General features: G+C 50.7%; 11 protein-coding genes across 11 annotated transcripts; 2 read left to right on the top strand and 9 right to left on the bottom strand.

Moving 5' to 3' along the window:
• Nucleotides 1–337: 337 nt before the first annotated feature.
• Nucleotides 338–844, bottom strand: BDV37DRAFT_241783 (uncharacterized protein). The gene has a single exon (XM_032081229.1). The coding sequence runs from the start codon at nt 739–741 to the stop codon at nt 424–426; it is 318 nt and encodes a 105-aa protein (XP_031944354.1). The 5' UTR covers nt 742–844; the 3' UTR covers nt 338–423.
• A 748-nt stretch (nt 845–1,592) lies between these two features.
• Nucleotides 1,593–2,617, bottom strand: BDV37DRAFT_280300 (lipase family protein; the record flags this gene model as incomplete). Its single annotated transcript, XM_032086527.1, has 3 exons — nt 1,593–2,259; nt 2,313–2,481; nt 2,533–2,617. The coding sequence occupies 3 exons, from the start codon at nt 2,615–2,617 to the stop codon at nt 1,593–1,595; spliced, it is 921 nt and encodes a 306-aa protein (XP_031944353.1).
• Nucleotides 2,618–3,607: 990 nt separating this feature from the next.
• On the bottom strand, nt 3,608–5,517 carry BDV37DRAFT_280299 (MFS transporter; the record flags this gene model as incomplete). The annotated part of the gene is made up of 4 exons (XM_032086526.1): nt 3,608–3,836; nt 3,910–4,041; nt 4,140–5,126; nt 5,183–5,517. 4 exons carry the CDS (start codon nt 5,515–5,517, stop codon nt 3,608–3,610), a joined length of 1,683 nt encoding a protein of 560 aa, XP_031944352.1.
• Nucleotides 5,518–6,692: 1,175 nt separating this feature from the next.
• BDV37DRAFT_280298 (cytochrome P450) lies at nt 6,693–8,419 on the bottom strand (the record flags this gene model as incomplete). Its single annotated transcript, XM_032086525.1, has 6 exons — nt 6,693–6,868; nt 6,926–7,002; nt 7,052–7,668; nt 7,719–8,104; nt 8,155–8,293; nt 8,348–8,419. 6 exons carry the CDS (start codon nt 8,417–8,419, stop codon nt 6,693–6,695), a joined length of 1,467 nt encoding a protein of 488 aa, XP_031944351.1.
• BDV37DRAFT_241771 (uncharacterized protein) lies at nt 8,046–9,142 on the bottom strand. The gene has a single exon (XM_032081228.1). The coding sequence runs from the start codon at nt 8,765–8,767 to the stop codon at nt 8,597–8,599; it is 171 nt and encodes a 56-aa protein (XP_031944350.1). The 5' UTR covers nt 8,768–9,142; the 3' UTR covers nt 8,046–8,596.
• A 953-nt stretch (nt 9,143–10,095) lies between these two features.
• On the top strand, nt 10,096–11,254 carry BDV37DRAFT_269456 (chaperonin 10-like protein; the record flags this gene model as incomplete). Its single annotated transcript, XM_032084367.1, has 6 exons — nt 10,096–10,119; nt 10,169–10,254; nt 10,295–10,610; nt 10,664–10,724; nt 10,824–10,922; nt 11,010–11,254. The coding sequence occupies 6 exons, from the start codon at nt 10,096–10,098 to the stop codon at nt 11,252–11,254; spliced, it is 831 nt and encodes a 276-aa protein (XP_031944349.1).
• Nucleotides 11,255–12,289: 1,035 nt separating this feature from the next.
• On the top strand, nt 12,290–18,039 carry BDV37DRAFT_39783 (putative Rho guanyl nucleotide exchange factor). The gene is made up of 3 exons (XM_032090564.1): nt 12,290–16,735; nt 16,805–17,074; nt 17,127–18,039. The coding sequence occupies exons 1-3, from the start codon at nt 12,437–12,439 to the stop codon at nt 17,853–17,855; spliced, it is 5,298 nt and encodes a 1,765-aa protein (XP_031944348.1). The 5' UTR covers nt 12,290–12,436; the 3' UTR covers nt 17,856–18,039.
• A 479-nt stretch (nt 18,040–18,518) lies between these two features.
• Nucleotides 18,519–22,387, bottom strand: BDV37DRAFT_39694 (GTPase-activating protein). The gene is made up of 3 exons (XM_032090563.1): nt 21,325–22,387; nt 20,913–21,264; nt 18,519–20,864 (listed from the first exon to the last, which is right to left on the bottom strand). The coding sequence occupies exons 1-3, from the start codon at nt 22,133–22,135 to the stop codon at nt 18,611–18,613; spliced, it is 3,417 nt and encodes a 1,138-aa protein (XP_031944347.1). The 5' UTR covers nt 22,136–22,387; the 3' UTR covers nt 18,519–18,610.
• Nucleotides 22,388–22,905: 518 nt separating this feature from the next.
• BDV37DRAFT_39692 (uncharacterized protein) lies at nt 22,906–24,421 on the bottom strand. Its single transcript, XM_032090562.1, has 2 exons — nt 23,950–24,421; nt 22,906–23,861 (listed from the first exon to the last, which is right to left on the bottom strand). Exons 1-2 carry the CDS (start codon nt 24,187–24,189, stop codon nt 23,007–23,009), a joined length of 1,095 nt encoding a protein of 364 aa, XP_031944346.1. The 5' UTR covers nt 24,190–24,421; the 3' UTR covers nt 22,906–23,006.
• Nucleotides 24,422–24,643: 222 nt separating this feature from the next.
• Nucleotides 24,644–25,993, bottom strand: BDV37DRAFT_241726 (uncharacterized protein). The gene has a single exon (XM_032081227.1). The coding sequence runs from the start codon at nt 25,679–25,681 to the stop codon at nt 25,073–25,075; it is 609 nt and encodes a 202-aa protein (XP_031944345.1). The 5' UTR covers nt 25,682–25,993; the 3' UTR covers nt 24,644–25,072.
• Nucleotides 25,973–27,219, bottom strand: BDV37DRAFT_280293 (uncharacterized protein; the record flags this gene model as incomplete). The annotated part of the gene is made up of 2 exons (XM_032086524.1): nt 25,973–26,157; nt 26,214–27,219. The coding sequence occupies 2 exons, from the start codon at nt 27,217–27,219 to the stop codon at nt 25,973–25,975; spliced, it is 1,191 nt and encodes a 396-aa protein (XP_031944344.1).
• Between the last annotated feature and the right edge of the window lie 328 nt (nt 27,220–27,547).

Raw genomic sequence — 27,547 nt, 5'->3', positions numbered from 1 at the left:
GGAATGACACGCCAGCCAAGGTTCACTTGCCCGTCACCGGTGCCAACATATATCTTTATATCTCATTCCTAACGGCCTTAACCGCAACATATCGAGTGAGTATTTTCAGTAAGCTGACGAGGCACTGTAAAAATGACACTTTCTAAATCAACATGTCAGACATCAGATTCAAATTGTCACCACAGCCCACTATCTTCCACCGTTGTCCTATCGATACTCCAGGCCACAGGCTAAATCAGACACATGTGAGACTTCGTAATTGTGTCTAATATCAAACCATACTAATTAACCATTCTTAGTCTGACAGCATGCCCACACCAAATCCTACCACAAACAACGCCACCCAAAACCCACATAAGAAACAGACAGCCACAGACCCCATTCACACGAATCCCACCTCAGCAAGCCTACCTAGTTCACACTTCAGCTCACCACGTCCTCACCGAACCAGCGCAGCAGACTCCGATCCTGTCTCTCAGCCGTACATGCAGACGATGACAGTCTATCAGCCGTGCTCGGTGAGAAAAGCTGGCAACGATGGCCCATCTCGCTCTGAGTAGAACTTCGCCGACAAGGATTCGGGTTTCTCAGCTGAGGACGGATGGAGTTTACCTCCGTGATTAGGTTGCATTCTTCTGCAGAACCCACTGCAGCTAATCGTGTGTTGCATCCACAGCTGAATGCTGCCAAATTAAAGTGGGCTGGGGGGACATCTCCAATCCAGGGAAGTTCCTTGTCCATAGAAGACTGTATTATAGGGACCTACATGGGACCACTTGCGTTGAGCCTGGTCGGCTCGGGATAAACACGAAAGGACAAAGTAGTCATACACGCAGACGACTAGGCAATGGCCCATACAAAAAGCAAATAAAAAAATCTCCAGCCACCAAAAAAAAAAAAAAAAAAAAAAAAAAAAAAAAACCCCCAGCTGAACAACAAAGAACGCTCAGAAAAAGCAACACCAAGCCGAATAAGACCGCCGCGATGCCTCGACTAAGACTCTAGCCTTGCCGTGCCGCTCCGTTCCGACCTCCACAAACTATTGGCTTGGCTGTAGGCCGATCGCACTCCGAGAGGCCGGAGCTCCTGCAGAGTACCGCTTCCTTTGGCCTGGGCGTCGGCTATTCCCCTTGCTGATAGGTTCCATGCGCAATCACTGCAAGATACGGCTGCTGCTACTACTACTGCTGCTGCTGCTGCCTGCAGGGCTGGTGTGCTTGGCCGACGACATTTGGAATTTCTTTGCAGACTAGTGAGGGGTTCTTTTTTCAGCTGTTTTACAGTAACTTCTTTGATTGTGAAGATAAAAAAAAAAAAGAAAGAAAGAAAGAAAGAAACACGACCAAAAAATAGAAAAAAAAAAAAAAAAAAAAAAAAAAAAAGTCTTGGAATAAATAGTTTTACCTAAAACAAGAAGTGGAGACGACAACTGATTTATATGGCGATTAAGGTTTTTGGTACGATGCAATTTTTGGTATATTAGCAATATTAAGTATTTACGTCTGGCTCAGCTCCACATCAGAAACCTTATACAGAACAAATAGAGGTATCTCATCCACATTGTGTAGGAGAGTCACAAAGACAAATATAGGTTAGCGGAAGGGCAATCCAGGTCCCTTGCAGGCATCGGCGTGGATGAAGTACCACACATGCGAGTGGAAGGCCAGGAGATCAGGCAGTCCGCCGCTGGTGCCGGTGTTTCCGTTGAAGTTAACGTATCCATCGAGAACGGTGACTTCATTTTCGGTGACAGTAGTGTTGTCCGGAGCGTGGATGTAGTATTCAGGGCTGATATGCACGTAGCCCATAGTCAAGAGGGGCAGCTTGGGAACGGGGTCGTCGTTGTGGGTGAAACGGTAGTTGTTGCCCTGGTTGGTGATGAACTCGGCGAGCGCCCGGTTGGCCACCCGTGGCGCAGCGTAGGCGTACAGAATAGCGTCGTGGCCCTTGGTGCGCAGGTCCGCAGCGGCGAGCGAGGCGATGGCGGCACCGAGACTGTGGCCCACGACAACGAGCTTGTAGTCGCTGTGCTCAGGCTTCAGCTCGTCCAGGGTCTTGATGATGCGGTCCCGGACGACCTTCCAGGCGGTCCAGAAGCCCAGTTCGGCCTTGCAGCCGTCACAAAGTCCGGGGTCGGTGTAGGGGAAGGTTGCGTCGGTGACCCAGTTGCGGATGGAGTAGGAACCACGGAAAGCGACGACGATGGCCTTGTTGGTGTTGTCTACGGCCACGAAACCGGCAGTGTCGGTGATGGTGTCGCTGTTAGGGTTGTTAGTTGGCGGTCACGGTCCTGGGGACTCTGGCTGGCTTACTCGGAGAAGCTGAGCTTGATGGTGGTATCAGCCGCCTCGACATCGGGGCAGTTGCCCACGGAGCAGGTTGGCTTGTCGCCGTCTTTGGCAACATAGTTATTGGGGCAGTAGGTGGCAGCCGCATATTCCACCCAGAACTTGAAGTCATCGAGCTGGTTGGTAGGGATGTCTAAACAATGAGTCGGTGTCCGTCTAGCAGGTCATGAAGGAGATTTCGTACCTCGAATATCAATTGTCGCTGGGTAAGCGTAACCCATCAGGGCCACCGAGGACAGAACAGAAACCACGCCGGTGAGGAAACGCATCTTGGTCAGTGTGCTTTGCAGGGACTACTCAATGGATCGAGACAATGCAATTGCGAGGCTGGACTGAAGAACAGCGTGGACAGTGGAACCGGCGCCCCTTAAATAGTTCTATTCTGTATGCTACTATACAGACGTCTCCAAAATCAATACCCCCATCCGACCATCGGGCTGTCCACGGTTCCGCTGAAAAAATGTGAGACATGGTATGCGCGATCTCAATAGTCTACCATCGACACTCTTGGCCGGATCGAGCTGAATTGGTCCCGTTGACAGTCCCCATCCACGAGGATCCACAGCTTAAGCTGACGAAGAACCCCACGAAATCAGCCTCGGTAATGTTCACAAAGGATGCTGATCCAACGAGGACGGGCGTTCTTGCAAGGCTTGTACGTCTTGTCTTGTCAATTTTGCCGCTTACGGGTTAACTTCTCCCCTGCATACCAGGTGGTGGGAGACACCACATACCAACTGTCAACGCATAAGCATAAATGGAAAACAGCCACAGAAAAAGAAACAGAAAAAGAAAAAAGGTACCATGACTGACGATCCAGCGAAACGGCTGAATCACATGTAGCACCACATGGCCCAATGTGACCCTTGGGAGCGAAATGCAGGGTCGCCCCACTCGTTTCCCGCCCTAAACTGAAGCTTTTTTGCGATGAAGATCCGCCTCGGAGTCTCCGGTTACGAACTGACTGCAATTCTTCTTCTTTCTTAACACAATCCTGCACCAATAACACCCCTGCCCGCTGTCGATCTCTGCTCTGTTTGATTATTCTCAAGCGGAAATTAAGTCTACTCCGTGAACGGTTCTGTTCTCGTGACCATGTTCGGCTTTCCTTCCCTCAGGGCCAGCGGAAGAACAGAATCGTTGTGATTCGACATGGATACAAATCCGTTGAATCCTTCCAAACCAGCTGAATAACAGAAACCCAATCATATGCAAATATGGAGTATATCACCCTAGAATCGTCGAGAATTCCACTTATTCTACGCCCGTTTTACCCCCACGGCTGGTGCCAACCGACTCCTCTGGCGGAGTCGAGGGCCGAATACGAGGAAAAGCACCGGGATCGGAATCATCACGACGGCGATACAACCAAGTAAAGTGCCTGCCCATTGAATACCCAGGTTATTGAACATCTGTCGCGTGAAAAGTGGGAAACACGCTCCCACCATGGATCGCATCATAGTGTTAGCCGCGAACGCCGATGCCGCACTGAAAAAAAAAGAAAAGGAAACAGAATCCGTTAGCACAAGAATATTAATGTGCTGAGCAACATGCCACCTACAAATTCAGGTACGAATCCAGGAGGTAATTGAACCCCTGCATGAATATCGACGTGATGCCGAAGCCGACCATCACACCGGCCGCCGTGGGAGCCATCCAATGAATCGAGGGACTCCAACCGGTCCATCCAAACCTATTACATACTGTCAACTACATGTCTCGGCCAAGCGTATATGGCCAAGCATATGGCCAGATATATGGCATGATCGAGTCCAGAGGAAGCTCACTCACCAGAAGAGCCCTCCCGCGAACGCAACACCACCCACGATGCAAGGGGGCAATCGCCACTCAGGGACAGGCACATTACTATTAGCCTCCAACTTCCGCGAGTACGACTTCTGAAGCGAGAGAACGAAACTACTGCCCGAGATTTCGCCAATAATCAATCCGATAAATGGCAATCCGCTCACACCACCGGTCATGCCATAGGTGCCTTGGAAGACAATCGGGTAGGCCGACAGCAGCGCATAGGCCAGTCCATAAATGAAGGACATATACAACGTCAGAAGGAAGGCGATGGGCTCGGTGAACAAGATCAGAAAGGGCCGCGCCAGGTTTTTAGTCACCAGCTCGCGGAACTCGATCTCCTGTTCATCCTGCCGCGCATGAATCCCCCAGTTCCTGGTTTGACGACGCAGGATGGCCGCTTTTTGCATTAACACGACAGGCGCGTACGTTTCCTGTGCGAACAGCGCCATTAGGATCAAGCTGAAGAACCCGACAAAGGCTGGTATATAGAGCGTCCACCGCCAACCTAAGTAGCTCTCTGCTGTGAACCCACCGATAAATGGCGCGGTAAAAGGCCCGGTAAACACCGACATCGTATACACGGCGATCGCAACCCCTCGATGTTGGTTATTGAACAGATCCGACAGACTGGCCGGGACAAGAGCGATGACACTAGCGGCGCAGAATCCCGCGAAGAAGCGTGTCAACATGATAGTTTGCGTGTCTTTCGCCGTCGCGCAGGCGATCGTGAAGATATCGAATCCGAACATGCCAACTAACAAGGGCCCTCGTCGCCCGATCAACTCAGACGCCGGCGCCCATATCGTCGGTCCGGCAGAAAACCCCAGCACATATAGCGTGGTACCCAGCGCAGCGACTTCTTTCCCGAATCCGAACTCCTTCATAACACCCTCCGAGGCCGTGGCGAAGATAGCACTGACATACGCCGTGACAAGTGCACAGAACGTCAGGAGCGACCCTATAAGAACACTATTATGGGATTAGTGCTGGTGCCTTGGCCACATCGCGATCAAAGTGCAGCATACCGCCTTCTCATAGGCCAATTCTGGGGATGCATGGGGTCGTCCGAGCCTTCGAACTCGACCACATATTCCGCGTCCGGGAGGGGAGGGGGATAGTCTTTTCCTGCTCCCATGGGCAGCCATTGCTCTCGAGGAATGCGACTTCGATTCGATCCAACGGTAAGTTGCTGCTGTAGGCGAAATGTGTTGATGCGCTCAAGCTCGACGCTATCATGGAGGGTACTAGGACGGCGCTGTGACTCGAGATCGACCGTTCGAGGCGGCAGGGGAGCCAGATACCCCCCAGAGGTGGAGCTGACCGTCTCCTTCGAGGCCTTTTCCACAAGGTCGTGAGTCATGATCCCGATCCCTGAAATCCCTACGCGGTAGGTCTCACGAGCTTTCACGTAGTCTACACAGGTATGAAGCGACAGCTGAAAGGTTTTAACTACGACGAAGAGGCAGCCTCGCTATCTCTTTTTCTTATGTCTTCGAAGAGAGACTACAGTGGGTCTAAAATTCAAGCCCGAATCATCGGTGTGACTTGCCGTAGTGTAAGCGCATCATCCAGAGTTGGGGTTCTACCAATCTTGCAAGTGCCAGCACCCATGGGGTCGGCCGACTTAACATGTAGATTTAAGAACTTGTCGAACAAGAGTTTTCCCCTCGGCGAATCAGCACGCCGGGATGCTGACCCAGCATGGACGTAATTCCGCGGTTATCACGTCTTTTCGGGACTAAGAAATTAGCGGTGGACACCTTCATCCCGAGGTTGGGTCCGTTTGCCCGGTTAGTCGGCATGGCGCGTCCTTTTCGGGGTGCCAAATGGGCCCCGATATCGAATCAGCTCCCTCACGGGGATCTCGATATATGGAGGACATACAGGTATATATGCGTACCCCAGTCGTAGTATTCCTTCTTTCTTCCCCGAAGGAGCACCGGCCATGATAGTTATAGCCATCGCTAAGAAGGGGTTATTTCGAAATGAGAAGCCATGCTTGTGATGCCCTGTTTACCTAGCAGGCATACCTCTGCCGATCCCATGTTTTTAGGGCTTACTCTCGGTCCGTCGCACGGCTGCGGTTCTTGGCACCCGGTTCCCTGGGCTATCGGCTTGAACATGCATCAAGCATTTGGGCTATTGAGTTTGAACCACGTTTAGACTGTTAGTTTGGGCAATGATCGGATGGGTAGGTTCAAATGGAAGAGAAAGACAACGTTCATGGCTTTCAAACGGCGAAGGCTATCTAAACTGAGTAGCTCGTGTCCATCAGACATCCGACCCCGAAGCCCTATCCTACCATTCAAAACCAGAACCTTTTATATGAGCATTCATAATCAGATACTACATTCACTCCCTACCCCAAATCACGTCGTATGAGCCAAGAGAGACCACGGAATTGAATCCGCGGTGGAAGCAGCCAGGGACTGTGCCTGACGCAAGAGACCCACAATATTGTTTTCGCCTGGTTGTTTTGTGGCCCGTCGATAACGAACGATAACGGCCCTCGGATAATTATACATTACACCTTCATCACACTTCCACGAGGCACCGCTTCCCCTTCGGAAACATTAGGAAGAACAGCATCTGTTCCATGTCGTTATCGTTGAAATCGTACTTGCTAGAAATCTTGGCATTGGGGAAGTAGCGAAAGAAGTAGCCGGTTGCGAGTCGCAGCTCCATCTTGGCGAGATGTAGTCCAATACAGTCTGCATTGTGAATGTGAGTGGTGTGGCCATTAGAGCTTGAAGAGTATAGAAACTTACTGCGAGATCCAGCCCCGAATGGCATGAATGCGTCTTTCATGAGCTTTGTAGGTGAGGCCCACCGGGACGGATCGAATCTGATTAGTGATCAGCAATGCAGGGTGATCCGCTTCTTGTGATACTTACTTCTCCGGATCAGGGTAAGCAACCGGATCACGATGCAAACTATACAGCTGGGTGCCCACAGTAGAACCCCCAGGTATCCAGTGACCTCCCATTGTCGTTCCCTTTGGTGGCACACTACGTGGCAAGGCTGAAGGAACAGCCGGGTAGAGACGGAGAGCCTCGTTGATTACCTGGTTCAAGTAGGGCAGTGGCCGCAGGTCCTCGTCCGTAAAGTCATCTCGAATCTCTGCCAGTTCGTCGACCAACTTCTGTTTAATCTGAGGGTCCCGGCAAGCAGCCCAGACCAGGTAGGTCAGAGTGTTGGCAGTGGTATCGCTACCGGCCACGATAAAACTTTGCGCATCGTCTCGGATTTCATTATCTGGCAGACCTTCCTCGCCCGCATTGTACAACTTGGTGAAGACAGTCGGTTTTGGGTCGTTCGGGTTCTCAGCCAAGAGACGTTTGTACCGATTGATAGATTCCGTTGCATATCCGAACACACGGTCTCCGCTTTCGTTGACCTCCTTGATGATGGGAAAAGGGAGTAGCGTCGCCAGCTTGACGAGGATAGGGAAACTTGCACGAATACCACCAATCATCGAAGTCATCTCGATGTCTTTCACATATTGGTTTTTCTGCGGTGCATTAGCTAAACAGCATCCGGGCGAAGCAACGAGTCACCAACCTTTCCCTTTTCCAACATGCGGAAGGATTCTCCAAAGGTAATTTCTCCAATGACATCCGTAGCCATGAAAAACCACCATTTATAGACGTCCGCCACGCCACGAGTCTTCATCTCTTCTTGCATTTTCTGGATCGTCAGGCGTACTCGAGACTGGATCAGTGGCTCCATCGACTTGAGTGACAGTTCAGACATAGGAGATGAGAGGAGTCGACGATGGGCATTGTGGTACTTGGGGTCGGTGGTGGTGAAGATACTCTGTGTATCCTTGCGGTTCAACAGGGAATACCAAGGGGATTTTAGGAAACCACTTCCGATGCGATGGATTTCGCGTGCGCCGCTGATGTCAGAAACATCGACTTCGTCGGGTCCAATTCGCACAACGGGGCCTGTACGCATCATTAGCCAAGTTTACCTATCTTTTGAATGTGCGACGAACCATATTTTTCATGCAGAGCGTGGACATATCGGGGCCGCTGGCCGGTGACGACTTTGTATCGGAGAAGGAGGTCGGTAAACTTGGTATACCAAGGACCGGGTAAGTAGCTTAGGTGACTTTTCTGCGACCGGTATACGACCTATGATGCGAATCAGCCGGAGCTGTGATGCAATAGAGGCCGTGAGCTACCTACCGAGAGAACGTATACCAACACAGCGATCGACGCGATGGCGGGGATATTCTCGCGAATAAACCCGGAATCCATGTTGTTTGTTGATACTGACAATCCCTAGGAATATTACCTCTAATAGATGCAAGTCATGAATCTCTAGGCTACACCCTAGACTTCATGAAGTTGAAGATTAGAAGTGCCGATAGGGTTGGCGTCAGGTTTTAATAGAACCTGTGACGTTATATGCAACGTCGGACAGTTGACACCTGGCTATAACACCCGAGCTTCTCCACGTCTCACGTCGGACATGGGCAACAGGTGCAAGATAAGTGAGCCTCTGCCAGTGAGAAAGAGATGGGCCTGAGTCGACGAATGCGTGGCCTCATCAAGGGATGCCGCTTCTGGAAGGACATCCCTTGATACCCACTCCGCAAACAACATGGCAGAGCCAATTCAACCAATAATAGTACTATTAAAATAAAACGAAGTAATCAAAATATGTGAATATAATCCTATTAATTCGTTTCTTCCGATTGCAGCGTGGGTGCATCTTTTACGTCCTTGTCAGCAATCAATGCTCCCATGTACATGCTACCAAGTTAACCACCCATTGATATGCACAGCCAGCCACCAACTCCCCTTCCATTCATTTATCAATATCATGCGCCAATAGCAGGCACCGTGTCAATTTTCCGTGAAGTCTAGGTCAATGAAAAGGCGTCGCTTAAACTTGGTTCTCCTGGAGCGAATGCAACATCACAAATTGGAACTGAAGTTGTACTCGTAACCGAATACCACCTTCCTCCATAAGCAGGAGATCACGTCAAGATGCCTATCATCGATATGATTTAAGATGTCTGGATAGCGAATACATCGAAAACTTGAAGAATGAAGAATGATTAGATGTTCAATTTCGGCCGGAATGCCTCCCAATGAACTATATAACCTTTTGTAAAAGTAGTAAGTAGGGCTTACATTATATGGTTATCTAGGAATCCAGTACTCACCTGTTAGGCCTAACGTGACAATAACACTGAAATGTTTAAGATACTTTTGAGATATCCAGGCACCTTCACAAAATAACTCTATAACCCTCGTTGCATGTTATATAGGATTCAGTATTAATGGCAGTCCAAACGGAAAAGTTTTCCCGTAGGTGTGTCGCATTCCGCAAAGGACGGAAACGGCTTCAAGAATCTGGACATCATTTGCCTGTTCTGGTATGGTATGCATCGAGTCATGTCATAACCTGAATATGGTCGAAACACCAGATAGGCGAGGTTCTAGCCACACCTTTGGCATTTTCGTGTGTACATCATTCTTCCGTAGGCTAGGAGTATTCCATATAAGTTGGATTATCGCATCACATAAGCCTATCTGTGTATGTTTGGATTGGTGATCAATCATTCTGGAGACATGTGTATCAGAGCCCCAGTGGGGCCTAAAATAACTAACGTCAATATAGTTATACTGACTAAACTATCTTCAGGAATCAAGCAGGAGGTCTTCCTTTGACTTTGATATAGAAATCTTGATTTACCTGTACGCCAGCGGGGTATAACATGATTAGGGTTGGAGTAATTAGTTGGAGAAACGCATGATGTTCACGGAGTGCATGGCTTCATCTCTCCAACACCAAAGCTAGCGATGTAATACTCCACTCACTACTGCTGTAGATTGGAGCACACTAACTCTATCTTACTGCCTGCTCACTGCATCCTTTTGTGAACTTCCCCCACACGAAAATGTCTCCGTCCATTCCCGAGACAATGTGGGCAGCCCAAATCACCGAAGTATGCGTTTCCATCATCATATCAACAACCACTACCTAACGCCCTTCAGTTCAACACACCGTACACCATTTCAACGGTCAATATTCCCCAGCTCCGTCCCAATGAGCTCCTTGTCAAATACACGCCGCAGATTCTGTCATTCGGATATCCATGTGCTGCGTGGAGAACTCGACAGCCCGCTGCCCTTGATCCCATCCCACGAGCCGGTAGGCACAGTTGTGCAGGTAGGGGAGGAATCCGCCTCGAAATGGAAAGACGGCGATCGGGTGGGTATCTTGAGGTTCAAAAATGCATGCGACACCTGTGCTGGATACAGAAGGTCTCGTAAGAGATATGGAACGCTGGATCCGCGATTTTGTGATCACAGGGAGACAGGCGGCATCAAGAATGATGGCTGTTTTGCCACGTATATGGTTGCCGACTCAGCGACAACAATCGCTCTTCCTGACTCTGTGTCCTTTGAACAAGGGGCACCACTTTTATGTGCGGGGGTACGTCGCAATTCCGCATATTCCACTGGAAAAGAGCCAGAGCTAAGATTTAGGCCACCGTTTGGGGAGCGATCAACAAGGCGCGGCCATTTCTCCAAGCAGGTGATATGATCGGTGTGATTGGGATCGGGGCTCGGGCAGCTGGGTGTCCAGTTTGCTAAAGCTCTGGGATACCGAACAGTGGCGATTGATAACTGAGATGCTAGTATACAGCTTACGGACGACATGACATGCCCACGGAGCTTCAGCCGGATCATTTAATAACCTCTACGCATGACGATGCATGCGAGAAGATTCTGGAGCGAACTGGGGGTGAAGGCCTGGCCGCAGTCATCAATTGCACAGATTCGATTGCCGTCAACGCCTGGAGCTTGTGATTACTGAGCATTGGCGGCGTAGTGGTCCTTCTTGGTCTGCCACCAGAACCGTGGAGATTTGATACTCATCCCATTGTTTTTCGTCAGTTGGTTCTACGAGGAAGTTACGTTGCTAGTCGAGAAGAGGTGGAGGAGATGATGGCGGTGGTAGATCAACATGGAGTTCGGTCTCAGTTGAAAGTGGTGAAGAAAGATGATATCCTGCAGGTCCCCGAGATGTATTTATCCAGATCGTTTCGCGGGTGCTTAGTTGTGAGGTTTGATTAATGCGCTGTTGTTTATTCCAAGGGCTGGGACTAGAATAATTAATCTTATACAGTATAGTGTAGGAAAGGATAGCCATTATGAATACCTAAGGTCTCTGTCAAGTGATGGATAATACTTCACTAGTCATGGTGAGATTTCCAGGAATCCTCGACCATATCCAGAATATCTAGTAGAGCTCTTTCCATAGTACTATAATACATACCTACTAGGGGGCTCAATTCGATATTGGGATTCGCGGCCTTAATTAAAAATATATAAGTGGAACAACCAATCCATGTTTCAGTGGCAATGGACTATTGCATATAGTTCAATGCGATCTGACCTTCTGGCAAAAGCAATCCAATCGATATAATGGCAATCTCATCGTATTCGGGAAATTCGATCGTGAATAGGCCGACAATTCACTAGTTAATGGTGGGTATTTTCCACTCAGTGGGTTCATTTCCAGCCAAGAAAAACTGGCAACGCAGATACAAGCTAGGAAGGACTGTAAATGTATTATCCTTGGGGGGCCGAATGGATAGATTACCATACGGTACGGTCAGTGCCCAAACAATACATTTTGGGAACAGCTGTTCTGCACAGTAATCCTGGGTCAGGTGTTTTTCTTTTGTCTCTTTCTTTCTTCTACTAAAGTATTTCCTCATCTTCTTAGTCTCTCTCTTCCTTCACTTCTCTTCTCCTGTTCATGACGATCCTTCTGTGTCTTTCTTTCTGTGTGTGGGTATGATTCTTTCGCTTATACATTCACATCCAGAGTTACCCATCTGTTCTAATTTCGTTTTCTCCAGAGAAATGTGGGGATGGGTCAGGCTCGGAACCATCTGAGTGGATGAAATGGGTCTTGAGCCTCAGCCTTTCCTTCCGTCCATCACAATAATCAGGCTGACGAGTCTGACAACAAACACCACACCAGCGACACTCCTCTTCTCTTCTTCCTCCCATTTGCAACCCCTGTTGTTTGTTTTTCTAACCTCCCCCCTGATCGACTGCACCGGCTGACCCCTACTTCGCTCGTTTCAGCCTGCCCTCATCGCTGCCTTGGCAATTTCCCCACTGCCCCCGGGGTCTTAGTCCCTGACGCCAACAGAGCCTCTGTCGCTACGAACACCCCTCCTCCTTACGTCTCTCGTTTTCCCCTATTCAGCTTCCCTTCCGGGCCCGTCTCGTGCGGATCACACGATGGCTCACTACCAAAATGGCCAGCCACCATACGGACAATCTGGAAATTCCGCACAGCCTTCCCGCTATGACCTGTATACCTCCGGTACCTCTACCTCGCAGAGTAATCCGACCCTCCGCAGGATGCCGAGCTATAGTGTAGGGGACGATGCGGGTCTCTTTGCGCCGTCTCATTCTCATAACCCACGACCGACAGACGTAAACGCTCGTTATTCCGAGTGGGGTGCTGGGGACTCCCAAGGAAGTTATAGCAATGACCGACAGGAGTACGCGGACCATCCCAGATATGCACACCTCCCCTCCGCAACCTCACCCCAAATTCCTCGCAGTCGCGCTTCCTCGCAGTCCAGCTATCAGTACCAGTATACCTCATCCATTTCCTCGCCGACCCAGGCGGCGTACAACCCCCAGCAATACGCCGTCCCTTCGACGCCGTCGCAATTAAATTACAACCCCTTGGCATACTCTAGTGCAAACAACAGCTCAGCCCTAGGACATCAACCATACAATCCAGCCGCTTACCAAACCGCCAGCGTCGCTGGCTACGGCTCGGCTGGTGTCCAGCGACACCCTAGTGTTGGCTACGCGCAAGCGCCTCCGACACCGCTCTCCTATGCACCACCGGTTCCCTCGCTACCGCCGCCACCCCCTCCGCGAGGCCCGGATCATCCGTATGGAAGTCGTTTGTCGCCCCAGTATAGCACTCCTTCTCCCGGGACACCTTACGGGTTGGCTCCAACGACCTCATCCTACAACCTTGCCTCCCCGTCAACCCCGGGCGCAACCTATGTGTCATCGTTTGCCGGCATGGGTTCAGCGCAGTCTCGCCCCTACTCCAGCGGATCCTATGGACCGTCCTCTCCCCGCCGATCTGAGTCCGCCACCGCTGCATCTCATGAGGACCAACCCCCAGAACCTCCCGCCCATGCGTCGTCAGGCGACGACTTGTACGGAAAACGACCGAGCTTGACTCGTCCCGGGTCTGGACGATCTTTGCCAACCCCGCCGATCTACCCACCTCAACCACAAATTTCACCGCAGAGAACAGATACTTTGACTCGACATCCTCAGTCGCGCCCACTGCCTGGTCCACCAGTCGACGCGGACGACGATTCTGCTCCATTGACCAACGGAGGGAGTTTACATGGCAGAGCGGATGGAAGAGCCGCCTATGATGACCTGTTGAAAGAAGTCGAGGCGGCAGTGTTAGAGGCTGGGGACCGAAGTAGTCTACGATCGTTACGTTTGGAGGCGCAGAACTCCAACCACGGAGGGGATGGAATGCGTCTCTCTCCTGATGAGAGGCATACGCACACCAATGGTAATATGGCTACGGGAACGGGGCAGTATGTCAATTATGATGCCTACAGCGACGACAGCGATGCCGAGGCGGCCGCAGGTCTCGCGATGTTGCAGATGGCCGATGAGGAAGACAGGATGCGGGCTGAGCGTCTGCAGGAACGCGAACGACGCGAGACAAATGCGTCTATCATCAGTGCATATGCCAGCCAACAACCGGCAGAGACGGGTGATGAGGTAGCACGATACGGCGGAAACATCAGGGGGCAGAACCAGCACGAGGAGACAGACGTATCCACCGACGAGTACGCTGATGCAGTCGACCATGGCCGACTGGCGCCCACCTCCGGCTCGCTGAGGAGCTCGAACGTGTCCGCGGAGGATCGCGGGGAATACTCGGACGACTACGAGTATCCTCCTATGACCCAGGACGCTGAATATCCCTTCGAACTGGTGCCGTCCCATGCGCGCGTTGACGCCGGCGGCACAGGTGGACTGTCCGAGCCTAGTGCCTATGGACGGCGGATGAGCTTCGATTATGGGGATGAGGGAACGTTATCGCCCGTGCGTCGTTCCCATCAATCGGGCAGCGACGACTCTGACGGAGGAGAAGAACCCGGAGACCTCTTTTTTCACCCCGGCATGCGGCCCCTACCGCCAGCGCCGGTGGAACCTGCGAACAGAGCTGATTTAATCCCGCATTTGATGCCGGCGGGGACGTACCGGCATCAGGAGCAGGGAGATTGGCAGAGCGATACTCAGTATACACCCTCCTACTACCCCGTTACTACTGACTCGTACGGGCCGACCGTGCCTAGCCCCTCATCTCAAGTTCCACGGTCGAGCTCTTTATCGAGTCACCCGATTGGACCTCGTACTGACCCCCCTATCAGATCCAAGACCGATGCAGACCGGGCCAAGTACAAGCAACAGCATGACCTGCACCGTCAATCGGGGTCACCGAAGGTGGCGTCCCCACAGGCCGCGGCAGGTATGACCCTGGATCTGCCCACGATTCCCGCCGGGCGCCGCAAGAAGTTCAATCCTACCAAACTGTCCACGGAGCAGTTCCGTCGTTGTACGGAACCGTGGGCGCTGAGTGCCATTCTCGAATGGATTCGGGAGCTCAGCGAGGAAGAGACTGATCTCAAGGAGCACACGATAGTCGATGCCATTGTCGCTTTGTTCACTCATAAGGTGCCGACGATGAACATTGCGGATGCAGAAACACTAGCCGCCCGTGTCGTGCAGAACATGTTGGCGGAGGGGGCCTTGATCAAAGAGGAGGAATGGGTTAAGTTCGGCAATGGCTCTTTGTCCGGTGTTTTGTTCCAGATTACCGGCACAGGATGCTATTCATCTCGGTTGCACGAGCAGGAAACCGAGGTCTTTGGACGCTGCTACTCCCATCACTGTATGCGAACGTTGAAGAAAGTGAACCTGCGAACACAAGTGATGGAGCAACAGAAGAAGGCCGAAGATTGGGTGACCTTCTACAAAGTCCCGAAGGAGTTGTGGGAGTCGTATCCGAAGAAGGAAATTGACCGCCAGAATAATCTCCACGAGATCGTGACCACAGAGGACTCCTTTATTGGGCAATTGGATGTTCTGCGCGAATTGTATCGAGATCAGCTAGCGGGTATGCAGCCAAGCATCATTCCTCCAAAACGCGCCAATAAGTTCTTGAAAGATGTTTTTGGCAAAGTCGATTTGGTGAAGAGGGTTAATGAGGATTATCTCTTGGCCCAGTTGAAGTATCGCCAGAAAGAACAGGGTCCCTTCATCGGCGGTTTCAGCGATATCTTCCGCGAATGGATCCGGAAAGCCAAAGCAGTCTACATTGACTATGCGGCAACGTTTCCTCATGCCAACTATCTTGTTAGGAGTGAAGCGGAGAGGAATATTCAATTCCGGCATTTCCTTGAGCAGGCCCAGAATCACAAGTTATCAAACCGTCTGAGTTGGGACACTTACCTTAAAGCCCCTATCACCCGAATTCAGCGGTATACTTTGTTGCTCGCCACTGTGCATAAGAATATGCTCAAGGATAGCGAGGAAAAGGCAAACCTGGCGCAAGCAATTGAGGAAATTAAGCTGGTTGCCTTGGAATGTGACAATAAGGTGGGTGAAACAAGCAAGAAGGTTAGTCTCATGGAACTATCCGCCAAGTTGCAGCTCCGCCCAGAGATGAAGAGGGAAGTCGAACTGAATCTGGAACATCTGGGGCGTGAAATTGTCCACCAAGGGATACTGCAGCGGCCAGGCACCCGAACCCGTTTCTTACAGGAGACCTATGCCATCCTTTTTGATCATTATCTGGTCCTAGCCAAGCCGGCTCCCAAATACAAGGTTTTCGACGTGTCGAAATTGCCGATCCCCATGGATCTCTTAGTTGTTGAAAGCACCAATGAAGATCCTGTCGTCAAATCCTCAGTTAGAGGCGTTGCCACTGTGACTCAGCCTCAGGCTGTGGCCACCCGCGCTGTAGATGGCAATGGTGCCAACGCTGCTGGTGCAGCGGCGGGCAAGACGATTGTTCCCACCACAGTCCTTGAGAGTTCTACAGATAACAAAATCCTTTATCCTTTCAAGATCAAACATCTGGGGAAGAACGGGACGTACACTCTCTATGCCTCTTCCTCTCAGTCCCGACAGGATTGGTGCGAGAAGATTATCGAGGCGAAAACAAAACATGCTGCAGCCCTATTTGCGCAGAATGCGGAGCCTTTCAGACTCCGCGTGCTTGCAGATACTGCCTTCGCTTCTTCAGACTATTCCCCGCCCCCCAAGAGCGTTATCATCGAAGGTACGCCTCTGGATCGTGCGATTAAAGATGTTGAACAGCGATTTGCCGACCTTAAGAGACCGGCACCTGTCTGTCGGGCAAGCGTTCACTCTGCCACTGTCTTTCAACAGCCTCCTGGCCGTATGATGTGTGCAATTGGGACTGATAACGGGGTTTACATCTCTGAATATAATGATCCTCGTGGTTGGGTTCGGGTATGTGTCTATATCTACTCCCTGGATGTCTCCAGTCGGTCGTTCGTAATATGACTAACCTTATTTTAGGCAATCCAAATTCCCCGGGTGACGCAGATCGCTGTCTTTGAAGAATTCAATGTATTCCTACTCATTGCCGACAAATCCTTGATTGCTTACCATCTGGACGTTGTGTGCCCACCAAGTGGTGTCTCTACCCCAACGACGAGCGACTCGGCTCGCCGAGCGCCGCAGAAAATATCAGGAAGTCGTGAAGTGGGTTTCTTCGCTGCAGGACACATGAAGGATCGTACATTGGTGATGTATAAAAAGCGAGATGGATTGTCCTCAACCTTTAAGGTTTGTTCATGTTGCCCTAGCTCCATAAGTCTGCGGGACTAACTCGGTGTAGATCATGGAACCAGTCCTGCAGAAATCATCAACGAGCAAGAGTCGTTTCTTCTCCCGCCGTTCGCAAACTGAATTCTTCCGCGAATATGACGAGTTCTACATTCCGGCAGAAAGCTACAGCATCAATATGTTCCATTCGTCCCTAGCAATTTCCACCCAGCGCGGAATCGAAATTCTCACAATTGATAAGAAACAGACTTGGTCTGTTCCTGATTTCCGCTCAGAGGCTCCAGAAGCACAAGCTCAGCTTACCAGTATCGCCGCCCGTATTACCAACCTACGCCCTCTGGGTATGTTCCGTCTCAGTGATAGCGAGTTCTTGGTTGTGTACGCGGAATGCGCAGTTTACGTGAATAAACATGGAGATGTGTCACGTAGTGTGGTCATGGAGTTTGTCGGACGTGCCCATACGGCCTGTCTCTACGGCAAGTTCTTGATATTGTTCAACGAAGACTTTGTTGAGGTGCGCAATGCGATGAATGGTCGGTTGCGCCAGGTCATCCCGGGACATGGCGTCGTTTGTCTTGATGATGGCAGCAGCATGCCTGGGTCTGGAGCAAATAGTATTCCCACCACCACAGGTGGTACGGTGAATCTGTCCAGCGGATTGTCCAACGGTGTTGCCCTGGCGAACAACGGCCGTACTGTCAAAATCTGCATGCAGCATCCGGAATATGAACGGAACCAGGTTGTTCTCGAATTAATTGAGAACGAAGGACAAAAGGATTAAATTCATTAATTCTTACCCACACCCCGCTCCTCCTTCGTCCTAGCAAGGTGTACTCTCCAACAGAACTTAACGAAAATGTGCTATACCTTTCTATCTCTGGATGATATCTTCCCCCATTCTCATTCTCACATCGCCTCACATCATACCTTTCACCGAAATTCTTCAACTCGGCGGCAATATAAGCCTCCGTTTGCATACTTATTATTTGTTCTATCTATCACCCTTACCTTTTCTATTCTTGATCTATACCCCTTTTTTGTCTTGCTTCATATTTTACTGTTCATTGCCATTGTCTTATAAGAACAGTGCCCTGTACATACACAAATTTTTACACCATCTATCACTTCAGATGTTCATTTATATCCTGGTTATCTCGCGTAGTATTGAGGTATATCTAGTTGTATTGAGTTGCTATATGCTGATCTAACCATGTCAGTTCTCATGCATAATCTGATCGCGCACACCGACAGAATTAAAGACCACAAAACAAAGAAAATAGAACAGCACTCCACAATCCAACGCCACATAGTCATCAGATTCAGGTTAACGCTGAAGATCAATAGTACATACATATATTGACCATACTTCCCCACGGGAAGAACGGACCATGTAGACGGGAGATACACTGGACAAGGGCAAGGACAAACAGCAGCTGAAGAATGAGATCAGACAGGAAGTACTTTCAGGACAAACACTCATATCACAAGCAAGAGAGACAGAGAGACACCAACACATCCCAGATCCAGTTATAGACCTCATGACTCAAATTCAACCTTGCTGACGACGTTATGGGACGAGCTTTGTCCCTGTTGTTGGTGGTGGTGACTGCTGCTGCCGCCTTCAGCTGCGCTGTGTGGAAGTTCGTCCTTGTCGTCCAGGAGGGATGCATCTTCCTTTTTATGAATGCTGACCACTTCGGCGCCTTCCAGAAGGTCCCGGTCTGTGTCGCGGACGCTGCGCCGTTCTGGGTCTGCGCCGTAAGCACCGGCGCCCCAGCTGGAGATGCCGCCGACGATGGCTGGAGAGGCCGAAGTGCCACTGCGAGGGTCGTAGTCCTCCTCGTCGTCCTCGTCGTCCTCTTCCTGGGGCCGGCTGAGAGCGTTGCGTTCCAGTTCGCGTTGTGCTTCGTCCATGCGCTTCTTGACCTCGGCGGCCATCCGGATACCATCTGAAACGATGTTGTCCAGGACACCACGCAGGCCCTTGCCTGGTGGAACGATCCCACCGGATGCACCTGCAACGGTGGCACCGGCAGCAGCGCTGGCGTGGGGTTTAGGCGTGTTGATGTTAGAGAAGGTGGTGAGGTTGGACGAGAGAGATGTGAGTTTTGCTGCGGGAAGTGATTGGTCGCCAAGGCGGAATGACTGAGGGAAGAACGTATCGAAAAATTGTTCTAGCAGCTCGTCGGCCAATATGACCATGCGGAATGTGGGAAGGGTGATGTGTAGAGGATTGTTAGGGTCAAGGGCTGGGTTTGCAGCCTCTGATGCGCCCCGGTGGTGCTGGGTATCACTGTCGTGCCTCTTCGAATCGGATGGTTCAGGTTTCGCTTCGTCACCAATATCGATGAGGTCTTCTTCTTCATCGTCATCACCAATGGCAAATGCGTCAAGCTTTTCAGTTGCTTCTTCCGTATCTGTGTCCTTTTGTTCTTGTGTAGGCTTGCCCTCCGGGTTGCTGGGATCGGCGTATTCAAAGCAACGGCGGATGAACGAGCTGACACTCCCCAAGAATCTCTCATCAGTGCTAAGTTTATCCTGTTCGAAGCGGTCGCGCTCGCTAGCCTCCTCCAGAGGTTCGCTCGGGGTAATTGCACCGTCAAAGCCTCGCCGAGAGAGGAAAAGGAGAGCTTCTGACATTCTTAGGATTCCCTCCCGGTCGACAGTGCCATTCCCGTTGTCATCATACAGATCAAAAAAGTAGTTGATATTGTTCATAATGTCACGGGGTCCCTTGAGGCGTGCAAGTCCATTGACCACATTTTGTAGGCTGAGACCCTCGGATGGCTCTGTGGACCACTTCTGGAAGAGTCGCTGCATGAATTCGTGGTCCGCTGGCTCCGATTTGTTGTTCCACGCCAGAGACTTCCCAAATCCTCTGAAGCTACTGGCGTTCTGTTCAACATTCGACTCCTTCCGTGAAGACCCCGGGGTGTCTCCTACGGCCCACTTTGCAGTAGCCGCGAGAAAGTCGCGGAAAGCATCGTAATCCATATGAGTGGGACTGGGCCCGAGACCTACACGGCCAACTTCTCGGTCCACTGGAGGTCCCAGGATGGAGGTGCGTTCAACTCTCTTCCTTTGTTGGCGCTTCTTCTCTTCGTCCAGAAGTCTTTGCCGCTGCTGATGCTCATAAAGAACCTCGTAGAATCGGTCATAGATCACGCCCAAATCATCCATGCTGAGCTTCTTGCTGTCTGGGCCCAGGTTCCGAATGGACGTGCGTTTGGCAAAGCTCTCAATATTCTCCAAAACGGCATCTTTGTGCTTCTCACGCTCATCCGTAATCGTCTGGTGGGTAATTCCTGAGAACTCCTTGAAAGCGACTACCATTAGTTCCTGGAACCGGGTGATAGCCCTCAATTTGGGATTCTCGGATCTAGGGTGCGCCGATTCGTCCAGACGAGAGAAGTACGACTTGAGGACTGATATGAAAGACCCGTCATCCTGTATGTCGAGAAGCTCCTCACCATTGATACGAAGGATGGCTAACCCAACTTGAAAGAGAACCTTCGGACCTTCCAGGAAAAATACATCCAACACCCGGAAAGCGAAAACCAAAGGCATGGAGTTGATGTAGAGAGAGAGAAACCATGGGAGTGATACAACGGAAAGCTGGACATCAGATTTGGTGAGATGGTCCCAAAGGACCGGCATGGTTTTCTCGACGAGGGACTCAAACACCTTTTGATCGAGCAATGTCCCATACATAGTCGTCGAGTAGTACCCTGGCAATAGACGGTCACACAAAACGGACAAGAGGAAAAAGGCTTGCGCCTCGGACATGTAACTAATGGAGTTAGCGATGACTTAAGGAGGTGACGACGAGGTGTTATACATTAACAGGGCCGCGACAACGATATTCATAGCCTGACAATACCCAATCTCCGCATTGGTCCAACTGTAGGCTGTCAGGACTCTACGAAGTCGTCCTATGCCTTCCTCGCTTTGATACCCAGCATATTCAGGCAAACTCCGGTTCAAGTCTTTTTCAATCTCATCGATAGCCAAGGATTCTCTCCCAGAGAACTTCGAAAGAGTCTCTGTATATGAATTTGGCGACCTGAGGCGGAGGTACAGAGATCCGGACGACAGCTCCCAGATTTCACCGCGGAGGCGGTTCGGAAGCCCAACCCGAATCAGCTTATGAAATGTGGGTTGTCGAATCAGAGTTGCGTTGCGGCCATTTTCTACAGGACACTTTAATATACGGTTTGCATGGGGGCAAAGCCGAGCCTAGGATATCATACCTCTGAAATATTCCCCCCATAATCTCATTTTACTTCTGTCCCGGAGCTTGCGCGCATCTCCAGGGTAGCGAAAGATCATCCCTAGGCCGGCATCTGGCGGCTGACGCACCTCTGCATTATCACTGTCCTGAGCCTTGGACTTGGCACCAGACAGCAAGTACTCCGAATAACAATCATTTACGACTACCCGCAAATTCTCGATTTCTTTCATGCATTCTCGTAATCCCTTCTTCAGCCCATCGCAGAATCGTTCACAGGCCTGCCTGCTCCCGACCAGCTGAATCGTAAATCGTTGGGGAATAAAGCCGGGGCTCTGTTGCTTCCCCAGCGCACCATTCCATGTTGTGAGAGCGAGCGAAAACACATGACTCAAGCTATTCAACCGTTCCACTCGCCGGACGCAACAAAGGGGGAGGGTAAACCCATTACCGAACGGCCCAGTCCCATTCGTTTGACCAGCCCAATGAGTTGAAGCGCTATGAGTCGCGGAAGGTGCGAAGCTGGTGGGTTGAGTAGTAAAGCAGATAAACCGTTCACTCAAATGCAGTCGGCCGGCATAGCGATTCCCAGCACGGTCAATGTTGCGAGGTTGATCTCCGGAGGATGTGGAAGACGAGGTATGTGGGATAGGAAGGATCAGTTCGGCAGTTATCTCTTGTAGGGGATTCTGAGAATCCGGAAGTCGAAATTGCTGGCGAAACAGGGAGGCTTTCGAAGGGTTGCGATCGGTGGAAGTGAGCGTGGGGAGAGTGAAGTTGGCCGGGTCGATCAATGACTGGGCTTTTTGAACGAAAGACGTCCACTGCATCATGATGCCGGATCAGAGTTGCGGAACCCCCCAACACCGAGTAATTCGAGGCGTCTCTCAGCTGCCTGAGCGGAGGAGGTTGTAAGGCTGAAGCTATGGCCGGGCGGGAAGCGGCAGATGATGCAGCTCTTGACGGCGAGCAAGCTCGGGGCAATCAGTAGTTATATAAGCACGCCCTTGGTTGGAAGTGTGGGAAATGGTAAGTCAAGGCTCATCGTAAAGACAGGCGCAACATCCTTCCAAGGGGCTTACGCGCCGCAGTAACTTGGAGCCGGAGATGTTTAGACTTGACTGCTGGAAGCGGAAGAGGGGAATCAACCTTACGCCCGGCGGCCTTCCCATCCAGGCATCCGCCGCTGGTCCTCACGTGATGCCCTGCAGGTGAAACAGCCAAGAGCGGCCGGCTGTCACGTTCTATTGAACAGGGTCATTAATTCTCTTCTATTATATCATAGCTTATCATGCGGAGGATGACGGGCTCGGGAGCTGTTATGTCCGTCGCGATACATGCGCTTTACAATGCAGTCGGGGACGAATACAATCTCGATTCCTAAACTCATAGAACACCGAACTACACAACAGCCCTCAGGAATTGCGAAACCGCGTAGGCGGGGCACGTTCCTGGAAGGGCAAGTATACAAAAATAGTAATAACAAAAGGACAAGGAGGTAGTAGGCCAGATAGAAGAAAGGCTGATGTTAAATGAAAGAAAGTAGGCTTGAAGTCAATCATCCCTAAAAGCCACTGCGAACCAATACAAATTCCTAGATCCTATATCCTATTTGGCAGAGCTGAGATAGCTTCCCGCCGATCCTTTTGTCCTTCCCAGAAGATACATTCTTTCTATCTCAACGCCCGAAAAATTAAAAATCGTTCAGTTCTTGTGGTCGGCTGCTGCCTCAGCTGGGCCCTCCTCGTCGCTGTAAGCAGGAGGAAGGTCATCAGTAGTCTCGACCATCAAGCCCTGCTTCTCAGAAGTAGTGCCTTGCTCCAGTGACTCTTCGCGGTCAGAACGGCGATAGCGCTGCCACAAGAACACGACCACCTGGCCAACCAGCATACCCACAGCACTGGCAGCCAATCCTGCCAGAACGCCCAGCGCAGCCGGGATGACAATAAAGCGGACAACGCGAGAGGCAGTGCGCTCCCAGTTACCGTGAGAGCCATGGTGCATATGGTGGTGGTGGGGGTGGCCAGGACGTCCCATGTGGCCTTCGGCCTGGGGCGGGAACGGCATACCATCTTGGTGGTGGTGAGGAGGACGGGGACGACCGCATTGTGGCTTGGGCCCCATAACACCGAGCATACGGGCTTTGGCGGCAGCGAACAACGCACGAATCCGGTTGAACAGAAGTCTCTTTAGGCACATTGGCTTGCCGCGGCACTGTCTCCAAGAAACACGGTTGGGGGTGTTGTCCTCGATGTCGGTCTTGACGATGTAAAGATTACCCTCAGGGTCGTGGAGGAGGTTGATTGCAACGGTGTTCAGCGGGACAGGGTGGCTGTCCAAGTCGAGGACAGTGAAACGAACAGCAACCAGGTCGACAGGTTCCTCTGGCGGAGAAGGCAGCGGCAGCATCTCGACGGCATATCCCAACGGGATAGGCTCCGACTCCTCATCATCCGATAGACGGCGCTGGACGGCGGTGATGATGGTTGGAGGAGGGGGAGGGAATATCTGACGTCCGTTGGCCAGCAAGGTACCGTCGTCAATCGAGAAGTTTAGAGACTGTCGGGGATCATTAGTGGTTCCGTATGGATTTGGTCGAGAATAACAAGCTCTATACTACGATGGGTGGGGGAGGGGGTCCACTTACCAAGGCGGTTTGGAAACCGTCAGTCCAGCTGACCTTCCCATTTTCGGAGACTTCTTTGAAAGGGCACTCAGTGCAGACGAGATCGACCTTCTGTTGCTGAGAAGCGTGAGATTCAAGAGGATGGAGACCGGCAAATTCAGGTTCAGAGGCGATGGCCTCTACTTCGACTTCCGGAACGACTAGGAAAGCGTTGGCGCCTAGAACGGCGGCGCTCCCGAGAAGGAACGAGCGGAGATGCATGATGTTGGTGGAAGGAGTTAGAAGATGAACATGAGAGTTGGACTGGGATTAAATATGAACCGTTGAATAGAATTAGAAGTTGAATGTAGACAAAGGAGATGACGATGAATGATGATGATGGGAGAATGAGAGAGAGAAAGAAGGGCAGAGAGAGTGAGGGACGAGTCGTAGTAGGGAATGGAAATGGGGGCATAAAGGAAATGTGTATGCCTGAAGATTAAGGGCAGGGCGGCTATGGATTGTTCTGGTTCGCTGGATGAATGTCTGGTGGCGGAGGACGTGACGCAACACGATGTTCCAGGCTTTACTCCTTAGGGATTAGCGCTCTTCCAGAGTTGTTTGACTCCATCTTAAAAATAGACACGGATGTGCAGAATATGAAAGCTTATGCTCTTCAACAGTACTTTGAGTATTCAATATATACAACAACATTAACTTTGTCGTCAACTGAGATACCATGACAACTATCAATACTGAACGTCCCGTCTATCATGACCCTGCGCCAGTTTAAACCCTTTCCGCCGCTTCCGGTCTCTTCTCACTTTCATGGCCTACATACTAGTAGATTGTTAACACGATCAAAATCATGGCGCCAACGCCCGGTTAGATTGGAAGGAATGAAATAGTAAGACACTCCATAGGCGTTTCTAACAATTGCGGCTCGCACTGTGGTTCGTCACGAAAATGCCACGACACGATCTCTCCAACACTACTGCTCCGTGTCCTAGGACTTCCGTGGCTGGGCTACTCAGCCTTGAATGATGATGCTCTTGTCTTGTCATTGGAAGGGTCTGTTCCTCGCTTAAGAGAATAAGCATTTTCTCAGGGATTTAACAAATGGGGTATCCAAAGATGTGCACACCAAGACGACCAGGAGGCCACGTCACCCCAATGCCATCGGATCTATATTGGATCTCTTGCTCATCTCGTAGGCTAACATTTGCATAAATTCGAATTCAGAGTCCCGATTCCTCTGGATTCTCGTTCGTAGGTTTGTCGATTCCTGGTTTGTTTCAAGCAGTTTCTGGTGATTAGTCTCGCCACCGGATCGCATATACCACAAGAGTGCGATGCAAAGCAGAAACAGCCACCATTTGGCTCCAACCCTTGAGACGGATGTTCTCTGCAGATCCTGCCGTTCCATATTACTTTCCTCGCTAGCTGGTTCCTCGGTCACTGGTGCGGTTTCCTCTTTGACATGAACGCGTGGATCTTGAATCGGAACTAGCTCGCCCTTCGCATTGATTCGGAAGCGAGACGATTTGTAGCACATAGACGATATTGACGGCTCTTCTGCTACTATGGCATCACGCATATTCTGGTAACCTGCAAGCTGAAGCGATGGTGAGATTCTGATCCGTTGCAGGTCTATTATGGGCCGGAATCTTGGTATTGATTGTCGCTGTGGAGCTGGTGCTCTGGCCTTCACCGGGAAATATATCACGCCCGTATGCTTTGGTCGAAATGATCTCGAAATGCCAAAGATGCTCATTCCTTCCCCTCTTTTTACCTTATTCACGTTCTCCAAATGATAGTTGGAGTGGCTGTGGGCTTGGACTGGGGCACTGAAATTGACGTGGAGACGCTATCAACGTTGAGTATATTAGCCATCACTTGTGTAAAAATAAAAGGATCTGGAATCCTCTTTATCATGGGGTTCGCCATTGTCTTGCATCCGACCTTTGTCATCCATTGTCCAGGTAGTGCATCACCCTGGTCAGGTTATGGCACTGGTTGCTTCTGTATTAGTTGAATGAGACCATTGTCATGTCTATCAAACATATCACACTGACCTTGCGTTGGCAGGGCGCATGACACAATCGAAGATTCTCTGTGATACTTGAGTAAGCTCCACATCTAGTGTAAAGACATGCGAATCTATGGGCTGACCGACTGGATCCTGTGTGTCATTGAACATGACAGTATCCTGCGGTGCACTGCCATATATATGAAACCAGTTGTTTTGCCCTGCACACTCTTGCTCAGTACTACCCACCTTGTGATACGTCTTGCCATCCACTCACCTATAAATGTGGCCTGCGGTGGCTGGATGTAGCTGGCAAACATCTGCCCCTCCCCTAAATTGGGATGACCCCCTGGTGTTATAGGGATAGAGGGTGGGGGAGTTGTCTCGGGCGGCTCATATTCGCATTCACTCTCCTCTTGTGCCTGCGCATCTGCTCCATTGGCCCCGCAACTAGCCTGGGCCTCAGCGATTATGTGCGAGAAATTTCGCTCCAGGAAAGGATTGAGCCCACAACCAGACCTTTCCCTATGGATCAAGTCATCTAAATCGCGTTCCAAATCAGCCAAACCACGATTTCCAGCTGCAGCCCGAGAAGCAGCACGCCACATAGATTCTCCCCCATCACCAACCTCTGAGACAATATCCATCCTATCAGCCAAAAACTGTCGATAGCTCCTGCAGAGATCCTCCATCTCATCAGCAGCACGACTGATCCGAAACAGTATCTCCCCCAGAATCTCACCTTCTTCGACCAGGAGATACCTCCACGCGCAGACATCCGCAGCCCAGCACGGATTCTCGACCTGCCCGATGCGGCGCCGATACTCGTCGATCATGGCCTGCCTGTCCTCCAACACTGCATTCAAATCATCAACCATATACCCCCGAAAGCGAAGCTGGGCCTCCCAAGCCCTCGTCTTCGCACAAGCGTCGGCCAACAACTCAGTATATCTCATCATCTGCTCTTGGGCCTGCGCGTATGCCTCCTCTGCTGATTGAAAATAGTGCTTCTGGGTCTCGAAAGTCGACTGCGCAACGTACGACATATATTGCGCGAGCTCGTACGCTTGGTCTGCGGCTTCGAGGTCCTGTCTGTAATTTTCGTTCTCGCACAGCAGTTCACTGATTGTCTGTATGAGTTCTTGATTGTTGGCTTCGAGCTTATATCCATCCGTTAGATATTGTTGGAGGTCGATATTTTCGCTCTGCTGGTGGTGGTTGAGATATGTGTCGTTTACAGCCTGTTGCCAGGTATAGTGCGAAAATCCTCCGTGGAAGGACATGGTGAGCGGGAGACTAAATGAAATAGATGGAATGGAAGTAGATCACGGGGAATATAACGAGAGGTAGTATGGAAGTTGCAAGCTTGAACTAGCGAATGTGAAACTAGGTAGTAAGGTGACTGTTAGAGAAAATGAAAGACACAATTGGAGTATGATATTGTGCTACTATCGCTATGCATCAGGTTTAGAACAACAGGGGGGATCATGGAAATAGAAGAGAACATACATGCTTCATTAAAAGGTAATTCGGGGTTTTTATGTCCATCGCTATGGTGGTAGATCGAAAGATTGAGTGAATACGAGTGTCCTAGAGCTACAGTAATCAGGA

Source organism: Aspergillus pseudonomiae, assembly GCF_009193645.1.
Source record: "Aspergillus pseudonomiae strain CBS 119388 unplaced genomic scaffold BDV37scaffold_13, whole genome shotgun sequence".
Lineage (NCBI taxonomy): Eukaryota > Fungi > Ascomycota > Eurotiomycetes > Eurotiales > Aspergillaceae > Aspergillus > Aspergillus pseudonomiae.
Note: the sequence above shows the minus strand (reverse complement) of the source record. Positions and strands in the feature narration are given on the sequence as shown.

Coding starts and splice junctions, on each gene's coding strand:
- BDV37DRAFT_39692 (XM_032090562.1), bottom strand. CDS start 24,189: ATGCATCTCCGCTCGTTCCTTCTCGGGAGCGCCGCCGTTCTAGGCGCC. Junction 23,862..23,949: donor ACGGTTTCCAAACCGCCTTG/GTAAGTGGACCC, acceptor GATCCCCGACAG/TCTCTAAACTTCTCGATTGA.
- BDV37DRAFT_241783 (XM_032081229.1), bottom strand. CDS start 741: ATGGACAAGGAACTTCCCTGGATTGGAGATGTCCCCCCAGCCCACTTT.
- BDV37DRAFT_241726 (XM_032081227.1), bottom strand. CDS start 25,681: ATGAGCATCTTTGGCATTTCGAGATCATTTCGACCAAAGCATACGGGC.
- BDV37DRAFT_39694 (XM_032090563.1), bottom strand. CDS start 22,135: ATGATGCAGTGGACGTCTTTCGTTCAAAAAGCCCAGTCATTGATCGAC. Junction 21,265..21,324: donor ATGGGGGGAATATTTCAGAG/GTATGATATCCT, acceptor AGTGTCCTGTAG/AAAATGGCCGCAACGCAACT. Junction 20,865..20,912: donor GTTGTCGCGGCCCTGTTAAT/GTATAACACCTC, acceptor TAACTCCATTAG/TTACATGTCCGAGGCGCAAG.
- BDV37DRAFT_39783 (XM_032090564.1), top strand. CDS start 12,437: ATGGCTCACTACCAAAATGGCCAGCCACCATACGGACAATCTGGAAAT. Junction 16,736..16,804: donor ATCCTCGTGGTTGGGTTCGG/GTATGTGTCTAT, acceptor ACCTTATTTTAG/GCAATCCAAATTCCCCGGGT. Junction 17,075..17,126: donor GATTGTCCTCAACCTTTAAG/GTTTGTTCATGT, acceptor AACTCGGTGTAG/ATCATGGAACCAGTCCTGCA.
- BDV37DRAFT_241771 (XM_032081228.1), bottom strand. CDS start 8,767: ATGTTGTTTGCGGAGTGGGTATCAAGGGATGTCCTTCCAGAAGCGGCA.